We start from the raw sequence: 19349 nt of genomic DNA, 5'->3' as shown, positions 1-19349 counted from the left end.
TGGAAAAATATTGAATGAATTACTGAATAACACTTTTTTTGTCGAAATCCGATCCAAAAATAAGTCTGGCCAAGTTTGTCAATGTTCCCCCGAAACCGAGTCGAATTGAGTACTGAAGGTGGGGCCATTCAAAAAGAGTGGCGTCAGTTCACTTCGCAATACAAAACAAACGAACAAAACAAACAAAAGCAGGAGAAATTACAATTGTGAAAATTCAGTGAATGGCTTGATAGTATTATGATTTGTGAGATTTAAGCTAAACTAATGAAAACAAAGTGCCGCATGTTAAATTTTTAAAGCATAAATGAATATAAAGCTTCGCGTTTTTATGCGAAAGAAGCTGTAGCTAGAAACTATGCGTGTGTACGTATAATTTCTTGTGCTTGGTTGTTTTCATTGCCATTTCACCTAGTCTTCCTCTTCACCAACAAGCAATTCCCCTTCCTTTTGTTTATTTATGGATGGATTCTTACGACCATGTGAACTCGGAAGGCGCCATTTTCTTCTCTATCATTCTTGATCGAGCATTTTGTTGTTCTCTCTTTTCTATGGAATATGCAGAACCAATTTGTCTGTGTGGAGAATTCTTAGTAAATTAGTTAATATTTAGTTAATATAATTTGCTACTGGTGTTTGTCAGCAGTAATCATTTTCGGCTCCATTGCGCTAGACAAAACCAAAATGAGGTTCGAAAACTTTCCATGCTGTTTAAGATGATGCTAAAAATTATGCAATTATACGCATTTACTAACAGTAATGCCTGTAAGTTTCATAGTGGGATTCTACTAACTTTTCGAGTTATATTCCCCAAGTGACGTGGCGGCCAAAGTTCCCTTCACACTTTTCTTTTTCACAATCTTTCTCTTTCAAAAAGCAAACCTGGTAAGTCTATCATCCTTGGTACGGTCTACCTTCCCATGCCAAACATACCTATGTGTGTTGAGTATGTCGGATTTAATTCTCGGTAGACGGATTTCAACCTACTACAATATCTTGAACATATTTAGGCAAATATACCGCAGAAAGCTTTCTGGGATTACTCAGGTCTACTACTTAGCCTCAGCGAAATATTAATACGACAGAAGAAATAAGGAATGTCTGAGGAAGCGTGTTTCCCCTACATGACGAAGAAAAAATTGTTCCTAAAAGCTTTGAACAAAAATTTAACTAAAAAAAAATTTTTTTTTATATACATATTTCCTAAAAAGTAAAAAAAATGTTTAAGTGCTAATAATATTTACAGGAATTGAAGATATTTCACTTTAAAAAACTAGATTCTTTCTTTTAATTTGTTTTCCTAAAAATTTTGAAAACAAATATGTATTTATTTTTTCCCCAAAAAAAACATTGTTTTTAAATATATATTTTCTTCTAAAAAACTAAAAAAAAATTATACAAATTTGAACCAAATTCAATATATTTCACTTTAAAAACTTTATTAAAAATAATAAATAAAATTTAAGCCAAATATTCTGAGCAGAAATATATAGGCTTTTCCCCAAACAAACTTTCTTCAAATTGAATTTTATCCTAAAAAATTAACAAAAACAATGTGTAAAAATTTTAAGACAGAGAACTGTATTCTGTTTTCGCAAAGTTACAGAAAAAAATATTCCCAAAAGTTTCTAACAAAAACGTGTATTTTTCCCCCAACATTAAAATATATTTTACTCTAAAACATTAAAAAAACATAATTATAACAATATTAAAAGCAATCGAATATATTTCGCCTTAAAACTCCATGCTGTTTCATTAAAATGATAACAAAGTTTTCTTCAAAAATGTAGAAGAAAACATATACATTATAATTTTTTCCTCGAATAAACTTTTTTTTGTATATTTCAACTCAAAAAATTTAAAAACATTTATAAAAAAGCTAAAAAGTGTCGCAAAAATTTCACCTTGAAAATTCTAGTCCGTTTTAAAAATCTCAAAATTATTAAAGTTTTTTCAGAACTGTGTAAGTTTTTCTTTTTCTTAATTGGCGCGATAACCGCTTACGCGATTTTGGCCGAGTTTAACAAAGCGCGCCAGTCGTTTCTCTTTCGTGCTAACCGGCGCCAGTTGGACGCACTAAGTGAAGCCAAGTCCTTCTCCACCTGATCTTTCCAACGTAGAGCAGGCCTTCCTCTTCCTCTGCTACCACCAGCTGGTACCGCATCGAATACTTTCAGAGCCGTAGCGTTTGTATCCATTCGGACGACTTTACCTAGCCAACCTAGCTGCTGGATATTTATTCGCTGCGCTATGTCTATGCTGTCGTAAAGCTCATAGAGCTCATCGTTCCATCGCCTGCGATATTCGTCGTTGCCAACGTGCAAAGGTCCACAAATCTTGCGCAGAATCTGTATAAGTTTGCGTCTTATTATATTCCAACCTACAAAAAAATAAATTTTTAAGGAAATGAAAACAAGGCCCAAAATATGGTGATCATTTAACTTGGTTCGCGTACCTATCAAGTTTAAAATTTATGATACAAAATTAATAGTGATCTGTCTGTTATGTTGTGTGAACGCTGCTAAATGTTGTATGTTCAAATTCTGCTAAGTCGTATGTAAAGATGTAAAAGGCCCTAGCCCTTTTGGATTGGTACATCCGCCTTCCTGGCCATTAACAAAATTAAAAATTTACTCTTCATTGTAGGTAATTAGTTAATCTGTTGTGATTATTTTATGAACGTAATACTATTATATCTGCTGCGTTTACGCCACGTTACGAGGTATGATGAGATGATTTATGCTGAATATAAGTTTGCCCCTTTTCACATATTCTGAAACATTTTATAATAAACTTGATTGGAAATCGGTCAAAAATATGAAGGTGGCAAATTATTTTAATATAAGATTGTAATTGTTTGTTGAAGTATATGTTATTGTTCTTGTTATTTTTGTCTTAGTTGTGCAAAAAAATTTAAAACAAGATATGAAATGTTGCCATTGCCTTGATTAGCAAAAGTTTAAATTATTCAGCTCTGAATATCTCAGCTACTGATATCTGTCACATCAAATTTTAGTTTAAGCTGTTTTTATTGGAATGCTGAAATAATACGAAATTACTATATTTTCAAGCATACGGCTTAAGAACTTAAAACAAATTTTAATATTAAAATTGAAAAGAGAATATTTTAGGGTATCAACCTTAGAATTCTGAATTTCGCAGCTGAATTTCCTTTTTTTGTTGCTGCTTGCGGAGCTAACTAAAAGTGCATAGACTAGTTCAGGATTTACGAATAATTGACAGTTTGAAAAATAATTTACATTTCGTCTAAAGTCACAAACCACAATGCAAAATATTTATGTCCTTTGATAAGAAGAAATTTGCATTATGAAAATGCAATCAGGTTTAGCTAAAAGTAATGCAACAAATTAATTATTATAAGTAATCTGCGCACGCACATATCTACGCAATGTGAATATTTTTGTAAAATGCATTACATTTAATCGCTTATTCCTTCATAGCAAGAAAATCGGACTGAAAATATTTATTATTATTATTGTATAATCTCATTCATGCAAAGCAGAAAATTTCACAAACAATTTTCACATACTTTGAGCACCGTAATACGCTTATGGAAATAGCAATTAAACAAATAAATATATCCGATTGACGTGCAATCAAGTGCGTTGATAAATATTTTTGAGACACAATCGATTGTCATTGAAAGCGGAGCGTTCGACGGCAACAACTGCGCAAACATTAACTCAAAGGAAGCCTTACAAGTGCCAGCGCATATTTATACGCCTATACACACATGCATATGCATAGACATACACACTTATACATGCATGTATATATGCATGTAAATGTTCAATGCTCAAACGACAACTAACTGATTAAACATTAACGGATAAATTCATACAAATAATAAAAAAGTTCATTAAACATGTATGAGTGTGTGTGTGTGTGTGTATCTCCAATATATGTGTAGTTTAAAAAGCACTTATAAATGCAATTCATCGACTAGCCATTTGCAAATTCTGAATATTTACTGTCTGCTGCGAATTTAGACTCACACGGATGTGCATAAGTGTGTGTGTGTGTGTGTATGTAAAATATTTGCACGATATCAAACACAATCCAATCAAGTGTCGACTATGTCGTCAGCTATACGTCTATATGCCACACATAAATGTATTAATTTACGCAGAATATTGTTATAGCCTGTCAGTTGAAGTTTATCGCAAGCACAAGCAAATAATTGCCGGCTAACTAAGGCTCTCGAGCCGCTGGGTGTGGCATGTTGCAACATTATAATGCAGATGAATAAACATGTTGTCGGTTGTTCGTATGTATGTGTCTGTGCCTATGCATATTTGTAGGTGCATATGTGTTTAAGTAAGAGTTAATATACTTAGTTTACCTGTAGGAAAATCTAAAATAGAGGCACTCATTTTCAATTGCGCTGCTGCTACAGCCATTTTTCGATGGTTCAAATTTCATCATCATCATTATTTGGCGCTAAAGCTCAGTGTCAGTTTTAGCCTGCTGCACAAAAAATATCTCCATTTATCCCGATCCTTGGTTGTTTCTCTCCAATTGCTGACCCACGAGTTTCCCCATGTCGTCTTCTAGTTCGTCAATCCATCTTGATCTTGGTCTGCCTCTTGCTTTCGTTGCAAACGTTTTAGCGTCAATTAATTTTCGTTGAGCTCTCGTGGGGTCCATCCTCATGGTATGGCCTAGCCATCTTAGTCTTTCAGCTTTGATGAGTCGCACAACATTTCTCCTCTTATAAGTTGGTCCGGTTCATGGTTCCATCTCATACGCCACTCGCCCTTGTCTTTGACTGCACCGAAGATTTGCCTCAAAATCGGACTATCCGATATATAGGAATTAAAAGAGTTTAATGTGAGTAGAATGCTTTATTTGCTGCTTGTATTCTGCCGTCGATTGTAATGATCATTGCGTTGTCGTGGCTTAGTTTAAGGTACCAGGTATCAGATCGTTTTTTCTGGACATCACCTTATATTTTGGTGTTTGCTGGTTAATTTCAATCCATTTTCCCGGTTGCCTTTTCTAGGTTTTTGCTGATCATCCCAGTCACATCCGCGTACCCAATTCTTTTTGCTTCAACGTGTCACTTTGCCTAACTCCAGTCTGTATTTGAAAGGCCTCAGATATACAGTCTTGTACCAAAACTCTCGATTCGATATTGCGCAGAGTCATCATTGCCATCGGCGTAAATTTTTTGGGGACTCCACATTGTTGAAATATTACAGGTATATTCATTCTGTTAATGCTGTCAAATGCTTGCTTAAAACCAATAATCAGCATGTGTTGGTTGATGTTGTGCTCATAGCACTTTTCCATAGACTGTTTTGGACAGAATATTTGATCCGTCGTCGCTCTTCCACGTCTGAAACCGCATTGGTATTCTGGTAAAACTTTTTTAGCATAACTAATAAGCCTTTTGTTAACGATTTTTGCTAGTATTTGATATGTTGTATTGGGAAGCGATATTCCGCGGTAGTTTTTACACTTAGTTTTATCCCCTTTTTTAAAGTTATAAGTGCCGTGTTCCATTCACTAGGCATCATATCATCTTTTCATATCAGCGTCGTCAGATGATGAAAATTTTCCATAAATACCACGCTTTCATTTTTCAAGAGCTCGCACGCAATCTCGCCTTCTCCAGGGGATTTAAAGTTCTACTTGTACTATCTCAGTTAATGTCTGAAGGTCCTGACCTTCTTCTATCATGCTCAGCCAACGACTGCCTACATGTGAAACGCCTTCATTTGCAGGTGTAACTGCTCCAGTTTTCGCTGAGTTTTTCTTTTTCACTGTTTTTCCAATTGTTATTGATGCAGCAGATGTGATTGAGCTTTTCAAAACCCTCCACACTTCCTCTATATTGTCGGATAAATTATTTTTGTTTATTATTTTGTCGGTTTCCTTTTGGAACGTTAATATTGATGTCTTTTAGATTATCAGTTTTCCATTTGTTCCTTTTCAAACCTCTGGCTTTAGCCACGTTTGTGAGTTTTTGACAAAAGTTAGCTTTTACCACGCAGTTTGGTCCTCTGAGGCTTCGAACGTCAGTTACATTACTTCTTGTGCTGATGTTGATGATTACGTAACGAATTTGGTTTACGTTATTTGTTCCTGGTATTCGCCATGTTCCTTTATGTATGTCCTCATGAAAAAACGCTGTGCTCGCGATAAAGGTAGAGGTTGCGCTTACGAAATTACACAGCCGTTTCCACGACAGGTGTCAAAGTGCACGGAGCTTGAGTACTTGCCTCAGCTAATGCTTCGGCTTTCTTCGCCTTCTGTTTTCTTCGTTTAATCTCCCTTGAGGATAGACCAGCACCTGCGTTCGAATCTCGAATAACTTCAGTCTTTTTGCCGATACTTACCTGATTCGCACTAGGTTTGGTCATTGTCAAAGACTTACTTGGTACCAGAGATCCATCTGAGTCTACTGAGAGATTGTCCGCCATCTTAACATCCTCAAAAACTTGTTCAGTTGCTTCAGATCGTTTCGACGTCGGTGTATCGCTCTCACCCACTCGGCTCTCCATTGACATAGAAAATATGTTATTTTTCACCACTGTAGTGCGCTTCCTCCGGAACCCTGGGTGTCAGTCCCGGTCATAAGGGGATGTGGGGTTCGGGCTTGGGAGGATTTCCCAAAAGTGGGTTACCTCGTACACAAATATCCTCAGTTAACCTCAACATTACAGAAAATAAATGCATTTTATACATCCTGCCAGGTTGTCGGTACGGTATTCTCCGTACTTGGCACTTGGGTGGCCACCAGTTCCGCTGTTCCGCGAATGGGTGGATACCCAATTCTTATATGGAGCTGCCCTCTTAGTTCGTGGTAAGTTAATCTCCACAACATGGAGTTAAATCACCACTTGAGTCTCATCCCTGCGACAAGGAGACCGACACGATAAGGTTCCAAGATCCAACCTTCCAATCTTTTTTCCGTGTTCCATTCGCAAAGTCGTCAACATTTTTGGTTCGTTCCGAGGCTTTTGTTTAGCTTTCATGACATGATTATTTCGTAGTGTAGGTTTTCGGCCTTACATCAGCTAGACAGATTTCTCTTACTGCCGTCAGCTCGTATGATTTGCGTCAGACTAATGGGTTACCAATATCCGTTTCGAGATTTGGTGTCAGATAGGGTTATCTCTATCCGATAGGGTCATCCCGCCCATGTTCCGTCGTCATTGCCTCTTTGGTTATCGACAGAGTGTGCCGACGAGTAGGTGAGCTTGACATTTGAATAGGAGAGGCTATGTATTCGCGTCACTACCCCATTAACAATGCAATTAGATGATTTGTAAACGTTGTTGAGGCGTAAATCTTTCCATGGTGAAATGTCAATGTCGAATACTGAAAACAAATTTTGTACTTAGTCTGACAAGAGTCACCTTTAATCCATCAAAAAATCCTATAGGGAAAAGTACCTCCAATCTGATCACCCTTTATAGATTAGAGTACAAGTTTAGATAAGATAAAAAATTATCATTTTTCATTTTTAAATTTATTGATTACAATTAATTTATTAAAAGTTTCAATTAATGCCCGGTTTCACCAATCAATTTAAAATTTATCGGCCTATTAAAATTTAACAACACAAAATTTCGTATTGAAATTATTTTTCTTATTATTTGCTTTGATTCAAGGCAAGAACAGAGGGTATTGAAATTGATTTAAATTTAAAATTTTTTTATCTTTAACAGCTTCATAAATGTGGAATTAGTGAAGCCGTGCATGAGCCTTTAAAAGCAGTAGAAATGATTGAAAATAGTAAAGAGATAATACTATAATCAATACTAATATAGGAAACAAGTATAATACATAAAACATAGTTAGCGAAAGTATTTGATCAGACCGCTTGCTGTTTGTGTGCGAACTGAAATAGCCACAAGTCCGTTGGGGTTTTCTTCCCTCAAGAACTGATTGGAATAAAGAATTTAGCATTTCTGTTAAAAAAAATGGTTTTGCGGAACTTGTTGCTATTCTTACCGGATGCAGGAGAGGTAGTTCAGTATTGCTTAAGCAATAATTGTAGCTTTAGAAACTGCAGGGCAGAAAAAGTAATAGAAGGCAATTGAGAATAACGAAATGGAAGGACATTTTGGGAGCCTTTGAGTGCAAGACTCAGTAGTAGTAAAAAAAAATAATTCTAACGGAATTTTATTCCATTTAAAAGTATATATCGACATGGATCATAAAAGACTTCCTGTACCAAAATTCATATTACATATTTCTTCGCTACCTTTGACTTTCCCTACTGGGCTTTCATGTATCTCCGCACGTGCGTGTGTTCGGTTTTAGGCCTATTAGCGTTTATGGCGATTTGGCTGGATGGTAAATTGATTATGCTTTGCGATTATACGTTTATGCGTGCTTGGAGTGTTGGCATTGCACTTCAATTGCACAACAACAACAACAAAAACAATAAGCCTAAAATACCTATACATTCTTAAACGGCGGCTGTGCATTCAGCTGTTAGCGTTTCATTTCACATTGGTTATGGGTACAATAAAAGCATTCGTATTTAAAATTTTAATATGCAAAACATTTTTATACTGAGTTGTGTAATATTGGAAAATTTTAAAATTCCATTCGATTTACGTTTCCATTGAAAACTAATAAAAACTCTGCTTGAGTTGATCCACCTCCAAAAGAGGTTTGTTTTTTTTTTTTGCATATAAAATTTAACCGCCGTTAAAAGCTTAAGTGAGCCGGCTATGTTTTGTGCTAAACTCAAGCATCATTTGGCAAAAACAATAAGTATGTTTGTGGAAGGTATGCTTGCCAAATTATCCAGAATTTCTCAATTAAGTGGTAATACTAAAAAATTTCAAAGGATCGTTTTTGCTTTTGCTACCTAAAAAATGTCGTCATACCTAAGGAAAGTCAAACTATAAGAACCAAAGTGGTAGAAATGTCTAAATATTTCCACTTTGAATTACAGTGGCACTCTCTTTGTACGATGTAGGTAATTTTTTTTTAAACAAACATAGGAAGATTTTGTTTGTCCACCGTTTTTGGACAATCATACTTGAGAAGCGTACTGTGTTTGATAATTTGCGCATTCTTCCGGTTGATCATGAAAGAGGAAAATCAAGACTTCTCGCAAATGACGATTATTCGGCACAAAATCAGACATTTTCACAAAACCAAAAGTATTGATACCGAAACAAAATCACTAATGTGTCGAAGCAGTTTGTTTACCATATGTCTAAGCTTGGTTTATGACGTTTAGGTTATGTTAGAATCGAGTAGCACACACTGCTGGCGGTATCTATATATTGACAAACAGCGAGAACTTAGTTGCGCACCTAGTATATTAATTAAGGTTAGGTTAAGAAGCAGTTAAATCGCGGCCGTCGTAGCCAAATGTGTTGGCAAGACTACGATTCGAAAGCTCTCAGGATCGAAACCCTGGTCACGAAACACCAATTGATAGAAAATGTTTTTTCTAATAACAATCGCCTCTCGGTATGCAGTGGCAAGTCTCTGAGTGTATTTGTGCCATGAAGAAGCTCCTCATAAGAAATCATTTGTCGCCCGAGTCGACTTCAAACTGTAGGCCCCTCCTTTTGCTGAACAGCTTCAGGTGGAAATTTGAGGAAATCTGAGGAATACTCGGAGTTGACCGGCATGTTAGTAGTCGTAGCATAGTTCAGGAGCTAAAGATCAACCATAAAACAGTTTCAAATCATTTGCGCAAAACTTGTACGCAAAAATAATGAAATTCTTTTGTTCTACAACTATGGTAGCGTCCATTTTGAAGGTAATTTCGTAGTTCCTTTATAGGTAAAAAAAACTTAAAGAACCCATTTTCACAAGTCTCTCTATTGGCCATAAGAGCCAGTTTCTCAACATCAAGAAAATTTCGAAATTTTTTGAAAAAGTAATAATTTCTTGGGCAAATCTTCTTGGGCATTAGTGCGGACGATCCTTTGGCCGGTTTAAAATCATTGTTTTGGATGGTATTCTTATAAGTGGTCCATTTTTCACCACTAGTTAGCATTCAATTGGTTTTTATGGGAGAAAAAGGGGGAAAGAAGGATTGGGTGGGGAGAGGATGACAACCGAACCATGATTGAATAGGATTCGCGTTAACTGCTTCAAACTGCTGATCCTACAAGCCCACCAGGTGTTTGATATCGAAATTTGGATGAATCTCTGGTAACCCCAATCCTTCAAGGGAACCCCAATTTTCCTTTTCGTATGAAAGACAGCGGGAGGGTCCTCTGCTCAAAATGCTCAATACTCAAAACTTTTGTAAATATACTTCAGAAATCACAGGCTGAAGAAAAAAAATTCCTAAACAATTTTTGTAAAATTATTTCTGTCCATAAGGGTGTTTTTAATTAAAGTTAGCTCATATATTTCTCTAGAGAATATTCATTTTTAAATTTGTTTTTTAAGTCCGCAATAAAAATATATTTATTTTAACTAAAATGTTCCTCATTCCAGATATCAACTGTTTTTACAAGTAAAGCAAGATGTATTACAGGGCAGATTGCCCGTGGCGTTCGAATTGGCTGCGGAGCTTGGCGCATTCGTCGTGCAATGTGAGTAGTGGATTTTTTTATACCTTAACTGCATACAAATTTTTGTAATTAAATATAAAATTATAATAATTATTAAATTTCGCTTAGCAGCAACTAATCAGCAATATTTTTTCTTCCACATAAAAAAATTCGTACTTCTATTTTGTATGGAAGAATAGGCAGGACCCATCCGCAAAAAAAAATTTCAAAAATCAACGGTATTTTGTAGTCACTTGTAAATTATACTTTGTCAAACTAAAATTCAACGGGGTATAAAACTGCATAACCAGAAAATTTCTAGAAATTGAAGAAATTGTGGTGGGTACGTGAAATGGTTGAAGTGCTGGTCTGGCACTCCTCAAGTAGCACTAAAGCGCTGTTTTGAAACCCTTATGAGACCTCCAACAGGCAGATATCTACAGCCAGCCAGAACTGTTGATATAATGGAGGAGATTGATTGAATTTAGGTTGGCGCACTGGCCTAAGCTGTTGAAGAAAGTAGCACCCAGTGACCTTAGTCATCTAGCTGCCAAGCCCGAACATTTACAGAGAAAATGCGCTACAGTCTCCTTCTCTGAAGTATCCCCACACCCTCTTGGCGTCGTCAGAGCCTTAATCGCGACTTGACTATCTGAGAAAATCTTAATATCTCTCCCGCTCCCGCGTTCCCTAAGTAAATATTTTTAAAGTTTTGAACAATGTTCGAAACTTTGTATTATATGGTTTTTGTTGTAGAATGAACCATAATTTTATAAAAAAAATAGTGGTGTATTTATAATTTTCCAACGCGAATGAAGAAGGCGTAGGTGTAACAAAATAGTCAAAGCCCAGATGTCTAAATCGTTACCCGATGAGAGCAGGGCAGCCGCGAAGAAGGTACTGAGATGATTCGGCTTCATCCTCCAAACAGCTTCTGCAGAAAGTAATTGAAGCAATGCCAAATCTCACCGCATGGACACCTAACAAACAATGTCCGGTAAGAATACCTACCAAATTCTAGAGCTACGAATTGATTAGACTGACTCGCTAACTAAGCTGACGCGAGGCTCACCTTTCCAGTAGCAGGCTGCAGTTTCTTAAGGGAACCCCAATCCTCTCGTTTTGCGATGAAACCGTCTCCAGGGTCGCCTATCTCGCCAGCCCATCAACCCAGCAGATCCCACATGAGCCTTATATCAAAGGATTCGGATGCAGTCGATAGAGAAGTAATTCATTCCCCGACTATCTTCGAACACACAAGCAACGAGCCCAAACCCACTAATTGACGATTAGCTGTCAGAGTATATCTTTACGTCCGTTACAGTAATTACAAAAGTAAACAACCAATCCACTGCTTCCACTACAGTAGTCCGGAAGCCCTAATTTGAGCTTGATGTGGAGCTCCTCGCCGAATACTCCTCCACCAAATTTTCCGGCCAACTCCGAGCCATCGGTAAACATGTTTGCCATGCCCTCTCTCCAAACTTTGCATACCGTCCTCTCCTCTCTTTAGGAAGCATGAATGAAAAAAATATCGCTCAGATCAGGCGAGAGTGTACAATGATACAGTATCATGGAGATGAACTAAAAGTTTTTCAGAAAAGTAGAGTGTCCGTAGCTTAAGTTTAGCTTATGGCCCCAATACCTCAATCTCATTGCGACGCCTACAGTTGAAGTTTTCCTTGCGATGTCTCCGGGTACCAAATTCAGCATAGCGTTAAGCGCTAGAGTGGGAGTAGTCCAAAGCGCCCCACTAATTCCAATGAGGGCAGACTTTTGGACCCACTCCAGCTTCTTAACTGATGTCGTCCTTTTCAGCGAGTTCCACCAGACGAAAACTATCTGTTGTACACATGTTTTTCTTCAATTCCTAGTGGATCATAGGACGTGTGGGGTTGCCTCTCTCCCACTCGTTCGCATCCACAGGTGGTGGATAGGGGAACACTCCGTAAATGTGCAGGGTAGGTTGGGAAATAAAAACCACTCGCGAACCAAAATGGGCAATACCTTGGAAATGGAGGTATTTTTCATCTGTCACCAAGCTAGGATAAGCGGGCTAGCAACCTACTTTCTCCAATCTTAATTGCTACCGAATCGCCAAATTCTCAGCATCGTATAAATAATTGAAAATCCTCGTTGAGAAATTTAGGCTTTCGTATAAAGACAAAGACTGGTTTTTGGAATACAAAAAGGATAAGAGACAACGACTGTGTCGAACTCACGTCTTCTGCAAGTGGAACGTGAAATGAAGCGCTATAGCATTTCAATACTTTGTTTAAACGACCGGATCAAGAGTACCCAAATGACGGGTCTTCTCTACTCTGGAAAGACTCACGGAAGTAGTCATGAGTCCGGTGTTGCAATTGTTTTGAGCACCGGAGCCAAACGTTGCTTGTTGCTCTGGAAGCCTGTGTTCCACAGACTTATTTGAACACACTTCAAGTGTACGGTTAGAAACTGTTGGGTAGCACCAAGGAAATCAATTGATTTGTACGTGATGTTTAAAGTTTTTTCATGTTCAGTGTTGAGGAACGTCCTTTATTATAGAATATTTTTTCCTATATAATACCTCGTTACCACGCGAATACTTTGGAAAGTACCAACCGCTTTAGTTACCGGTAGTCCTAATTTCCACCCTTAAGCATCAACATTTCAGATTAAATTTTATATCAAAAAGATTCTAGCAAATTCCGCATTTATCATTAAATTCCATTCATGCTCATCATGCCAAATAATAATAAGTAGCAATTGACTTAACAAATTTGTTGTAATTTATTAAAATCGCTTAATGAGGCGCGCGGAAGTAAAGTAAGCACCAGGGACGCTCCAGTAGTTGCTCATCAACATTTTCAGCTCATTTTTGCCACTGAAGCGTATGAGCTGGAATCATTTTCAGGTTCATTTAGCATAGAATGAGTATTTTTGGAGCGAGAAGAGGAGGGAATTTGTGAATAGTTGTAAACAATTATTTTATTTTGAGCTGAATTAGACAGTGCGACAAATTTTTAGCTTTTTCCTCACAGAGGAGAAAATCGATAAATGCACTATACCATAACTAAATGGTAATAAATCTGCGCACATACCAATTAAAGGATCCCACTAAATTTTTGTAGGATGCTAAAGCATTTTCCAAATTTTTTGGCAAAAAAATATATTTTTTTAATTTTCTTAACATTTTTTCTTTATTAGGTACCCATACGTCTGTGCCATATAATTTTGAGGATCAAGATTGTTTTTTATTGATGGATCATAACTAGAAGTTTTAATTCTGACGTGACGCTGAAGAACTACAAATGTAGATTTACTGCCATTGAGCAATAGTACAGGGTGACGCAAAATTAGTTACGCCATCGGAAGATTTTTAATTTTTGCAAATAACGTCAAACGTGAATCACATTCGACACTTGTCAACTAGACAGCTTCAATATACAAACAGCTACAATATACAAAGAGACAAGCAATATAGCAAGCCGATAAAGATTAAAGGAAAAATTTCAGTCACTTAAAATATTTAATTTTATTTAGTAAAAAAGTGATTCAAGCACAATTTTGGGGATGATGATTAAAATAGGTTAGGTTGACCAGGCTGGCTGAAAGCCTTCACATAGACCTATGGGCCCTAGTGGTACCAGATAGAGCTTGAACCTTACGTTTCCTTGCAGTAGGTTTCTTGTAATAAGTCTGCGTCTTTTGCGAATCTAAGTAAACTCTGAAGCTCTAACCTCGAGAGGCTTTCTAACTCGTCATATTGTAGAGCTCCTAAGCATTTCATTCGTGTTCTGACTAACGCAGGACAAGAACATATAAGGTGTTCTAACATTTCCTTCTCTTCCAGTTCATTGAAAAATTGCAAATTCCTATCTTGTCTGCCTGTGCCGCTAGCAAATTGTGGACTGTCAGTATACCTACGGTAGGTCTGCTTTCTTTTCTAGAGGCTAGATTGTACCACCTCATGTCTATTCGTCCTTTCATGTCCTCACCAATTCCATTGTAGATCATCTTTATAGGTTTTAATATTATTTTTTCTTGTTGCTCCAATGGCATGTAAGCTGTGCTCGTCGCAATCTCATCTACAATTTCATTTCCAGGAATGTCCTTATGTCAGGGTACCCAATAGATGTGCAGCCGTATGTCTACAGTCAATCTATTTATGGCTTCTGTGCTTTTGAGAACGTTTTTAGATGAAATTTCATATGAACTTTATGCTTTTTTCGCATCTTGGCTGTCAACGTATATATTTATTTTGGAGTTGCTTGATGTCTTTGGGAATTGTAATTCTGTAGCCTTTCCTACAGCAAAGACTTCTGCTTGAAAGCTACTGCAGTGGTCGGAGAGCTTAAATGGCTGCCTGATGCCTAGCACTGCGCAATAGATCCATGTCCCTACTTGGATGATTAAGAGTAATGAGCGCATATCGATTTTCTCATGTGTGAAGAGTACTGTTTCACGGTATTGTATTTGGTTGGTTACATACATAAAGGGTATTTCAACTACATGTCACAAGTGAATAATAAATAATAAGAGCCGTATTTTCAAGTATAGTGAAGTCTGAAGTAATGTAAATGTTTACATTTTTTATTTTAAAACAACAATTCTTTTGAAATACCCTTTATGTGGATAACTACAATACATATATACAGTCAAATTTATAAAAAATAAATTGGAAATCATTTAATATCCATTTTAATTTTTACGAATAAGTATAAGTGTATTATTTACATTTATGTATGTAAGTACGCATATTTATATACATATTTTTTTTATTGAAAATATTTTGGCAATTTTATAGTGATGCATGTACTTATGTATATGGACTATATGCAACACCGATCAGCTAACTAGAAATCCGAAAAAAATAACTGGCATTCGCTATTTGTAGAAAATGCGTAACTCCGACAAGGAAGAAACTATCAAAAATGACCAGGAGTTGCGAGCCTTACACTAAAATATCATGGGCTTTAAAATGCTTGGGTTTGTTGGTTGATTCAGGTCGTCATTCATCCAGAATGGAACTATCGCTTCCGCACCATTTTGTTGTCACATCCTCGTTACCAACTTGTTTAACGGTTTTATAAAGCAAGACTATATATGTACAGTCTGTAAGGTTTAAGAACCTCATTAGATTGTTGACGTGTAAGCCAGGGTTGTCAATTGTGACAGTGTGCGTTGTGAGGAATTACCATTTTGGCTACCTGCTCTCCTATAGACTAGAAGCCAATTATGACTGCGGTGAGTCTTCAACCGTCGCGTCGTTTCATGTTTACCAATAATGAGATTTATGTGAGATTGTAGATGGGTCATAAAGTTCTGCTAATTCTGCACGTCGTCTGGTCTCTCCATCTACATAGCGTTTAAACTTAGGCCACAGCCTGTGATCCCAAGTTGTATTAAAATGTTGCTAATCACATATTACCAAAGAAGTGGAGATAATACTCCCCACTGTGGAGTACCCCTATGACACTCAGACATTAATTAAGTCCATTGTAGTACACTTAGATTTCCTTTTCATTTTCATTTAATCTACCCGATCTCCGAAGAAATCGGAGTAGATCTTGTGGTGCCAAGGAGCCAAAATGGTCACTTCTTAACATATCAGTGCCAAAGACTTCAAACCTGTGCTTCGCCCAGTCCAACCAGCCGTCATCAGTCCAACCAGCTGTCTGCACTCCCTTCTGCTTAATGACAGAAGGGTTTGCGACAGTCGATCGGACATGACAGGTAACATCAGTTTAGTTCATTTGCAGCCTCTCTCAGCCTGCCAAGCTCGCTTGTGGGTTGTAGTTACCCATTTGCTAACCGTGGCTTTGATGGCCGCAGAAGGGAGTGGCAAAACGGGCTCTGAGTCAAAGAAGTTGGCCTCAGAGCCCATCTTAGCTAAGGAGTCAGAGGTCGCATTACCCGCGATACCCACCCATCAGGCTATGATGTCTACCAACATAGTTCAGCCTGGATTTACAGGACTCGACTACCCCTGATGTGGTTGGGGAGCTGTCTAGGGCCCTAAGCGCAGCTTGACTGTCACTGCAGCCACATAGAAATCTGCCGCTCCATCGGTTTTCCACAACAAAGTTCATCGCTTCTTGAACTGAGTAGACTATGTTTCTTCACCAGAGAGCACTCTATTGTTCGGATTACCTCATGAAGGGCTGTCGCCGTAGATTTGCCTTTGAGGTAAGCGTCTTGTGCCGTTGATATACTAAAGTTCTCCAGCGAACTTCTTATGTGTACTATGTCTAGAACTGCTTACTTAATTTGTTTCTTTTACTTCTGATTAAAAGGTTTGAAATGTTGATGAAAATATGTTGAATTTACAGAAATTGCAACTTTATTAAAAAAAATTTATTTCTAAAAAAATGCATGAAAATTAACGAAAAAATAGTAGTCAAAACTGCTCAAAATGTCGCGCTTCAAATAAACTGACCAGGAGTGAATATATGGCTATTTATGTGTACATATCCTATATTTACTTACTCATACATATACAAATGTACAAAGCTCATCCATCTCAATCGGTTCATAGGTATGTCATATTGTTCGTATATCACAAATTCTCCATCTGCATATGTATATTTATTTTCTACTTCCCTCACTAATTCTTCTTCACTTAAAAATTCCGTTTTCATTTGCAGCTGAGCTGGGCGATTATGACCAACGACGTCACTCTAAAGGCTATGTGTCCGAGTTTCGTTTGCTGCCAAATCAGAGCAGCGAACTGGAAGCACGTGTCGCCGAGCTTCATCAGCAATTAAAGGGCATGTCACCGGCGACGGCAGAGCTGAATTATTTAGACAAAGTCAAATGGCACGACATGTACGGCGTGGATTTGCATCCGGTGTTGGTGAGTGAAAATGTTAATTGGAACGAAAGGAAGATCGATTAATAAGCGGATGTGAAAAAGCATTGCTTTGATGTTCTTAGATGTATTTTTTATAGAAAGGACATCAAAGCGCGCTGAAACTTTTTTATACCTCACTTTTTTTTCGTAACATCCACCTTTAAAGTGATATTTACTAATAAGTATTTGGTACGATTAATCATTTACGAGTATTTGATAAATTTGTACTTAGATTTAGTGCATAGTAAATTGAATGATATTCGATAAAACTATGCAGAAGCCAAAAAAGGACAAAAATGCGACTCAAATTGATCTGCTAGGCCTACACTCCGAAAGAGTAACTGTTTGATTCGGAGATGTCATCGAATATTCCATCGCAGAAGCACAAGGAGCTAAGTCCACACTCAAGGATTGTCATCCAAACGAGATCCACAGAATGAGTTTTGACATGTCTACATTTCGCCCATCCATATTAAATATTTACTTATAGTTGCACAAGAAGCTTCATATACCATTAAAATAAATTCAAAAAAGCGCACCCCGGCCACTTTTCACTTTTTTCCGGGGCTAAGAGTCGCTATCCTGCGCTTATGCCTTTACTTTTTTTAACTCGATATTTCAAATTCGGAAACCCGAAATTTTTGGGACTTGATCCCTTTCGGGACTATCATCCCTAGCATAGTGTACGCTTTCAACTTACGATTTCATAAATCCTTTGGTAAAAAGTATATACCTTCAAAATCAGTTCAAAAGAACGAACCACGCCCACTTTTCCATTTTTTTCCGGGGTTAGGAGTCGCTGTTATCGCGCTTATGCTTTTATTTTGTTAAATTTGACATTTATAATTCGGGACTCACAGTGTACGCTTTCATTGGATATTGTACATTGGAACACCAACTTTTCTACTGCCCTGCTCTTTGTAGGACTCGACAAATTTGCCTAGCATCGACATATTTGTCATCCCTGAAGGCTGAACGGCTTGTTAAAACTCGCGAAGACTTACATGAAATATTCTTCTTCTTCTAAGCATTACAGCCCTTGGTGAACCATTCCTTCACTCACAGCCTTGCGCTTTTTGTATCTATCTAAGGCTGCCTCCTTCCACCGCCGCGCGTTCAGCTTTTCAAGGTTAACTTCCACGACTTCGAGCCATCTCTTTCTGGGGCGTTCTCTTCTTTGGCCTCCAACAGGGCGTAATTGAAATGCCTTTCGAGTTGTTCTCTCCTTGGGCATTCTAAACACTTGTCCGAGCCATCTTATCCTCTGAAATTTTATGAATCTTATCACAGTTTCGTTTTTGGCTAATAGTTCCAGCTCATTCTTTAATTATATCTAATTCGATGGGTACCGTCTCGCAGTCTTGCAGGTCCATATATTTTTCGGAATATTTCTCTTTCAAATACCATTAGCTGATTAATGCAGTAGTTTTTAGCGTCCATAGTACGCAAACATAAGTAAGCATGGGGCAGGGTGAAGGTTTTGTATATCCTTAAATTTTGGTCGCGAGATAATAATAATAGACTTAAGATTCAAATTAGAAAAGTAAGACTTATGTGCTGCTAAAACTAATACCATTTATTCTCAACGATGTTTCCTTATAATATATAAAATAATATCTTGAACTCCAAATGCATTTCACTGGTAACACAATGGACCCTAGAGGTTAGGTTATGTTAGAATGTATGCGCAAGTAGTAGGCACACTTAAACGAAGAAAACAAATTCGTCCTTTGTGATACCATTGTGAAGGAAGTAAGGTGGAGGAAGGCCGATGAGACGAAAGGAAAGGGCGAAGAGAGGTGGGGGGTGGGGTGATTATAAGGATGTGTAGATTAAGTATGAGCCAAGATGCCTAATTCTTAACCCGCGAGAGCAGGGCAGCTAAGAAGAAGATGCTAAGATGATTTCACTTCATCCTTCTTACATCCGACGCAAAAAGGACTCGAGGTAATTCCAAGCCTCACAGCAAGCACATCTTGCGGATAGTGATTTGTGAGAAAACCCACAACGAT

The 19349-nt window shown here is 37.5% G+C and overlaps 1 protein-coding gene across 1 annotated transcript in view; it reads left to right on the top strand.

The window, feature by feature from the left end:
* Nucleotides 1–19349, top strand: part of LOC129239263 (hornerin) — a 189755-nt gene that overhangs the window by 83083 nt on the left and 87323 nt on the right. Inside the window, exons 4-5 of the mRNA XM_054874635.1 lie at nt 10447–10544; nt 17132–17340. Of these exons, the coding sequence (XP_054730610.1) occupies nt 10447–10544; nt 17132–17340 (307 nt within the window). The remainder of the gene's footprint in view (nt 1–10446; nt 10545–17131; nt 17341–19349) is intronic.

Source organism: Anastrepha obliqua, chromosome 1 (assembly GCF_027943255.1).
Source record: "Anastrepha obliqua isolate idAnaObli1 chromosome 1, idAnaObli1_1.0, whole genome shotgun sequence".
Lineage (NCBI taxonomy): Eukaryota > Metazoa > Arthropoda > Insecta > Diptera > Tephritidae > Anastrepha > Anastrepha obliqua.
The sequence above is the reverse complement of the archived record's forward strand: the minus strand, read 5'-3'. Positions and strand labels throughout refer to the sequence as shown.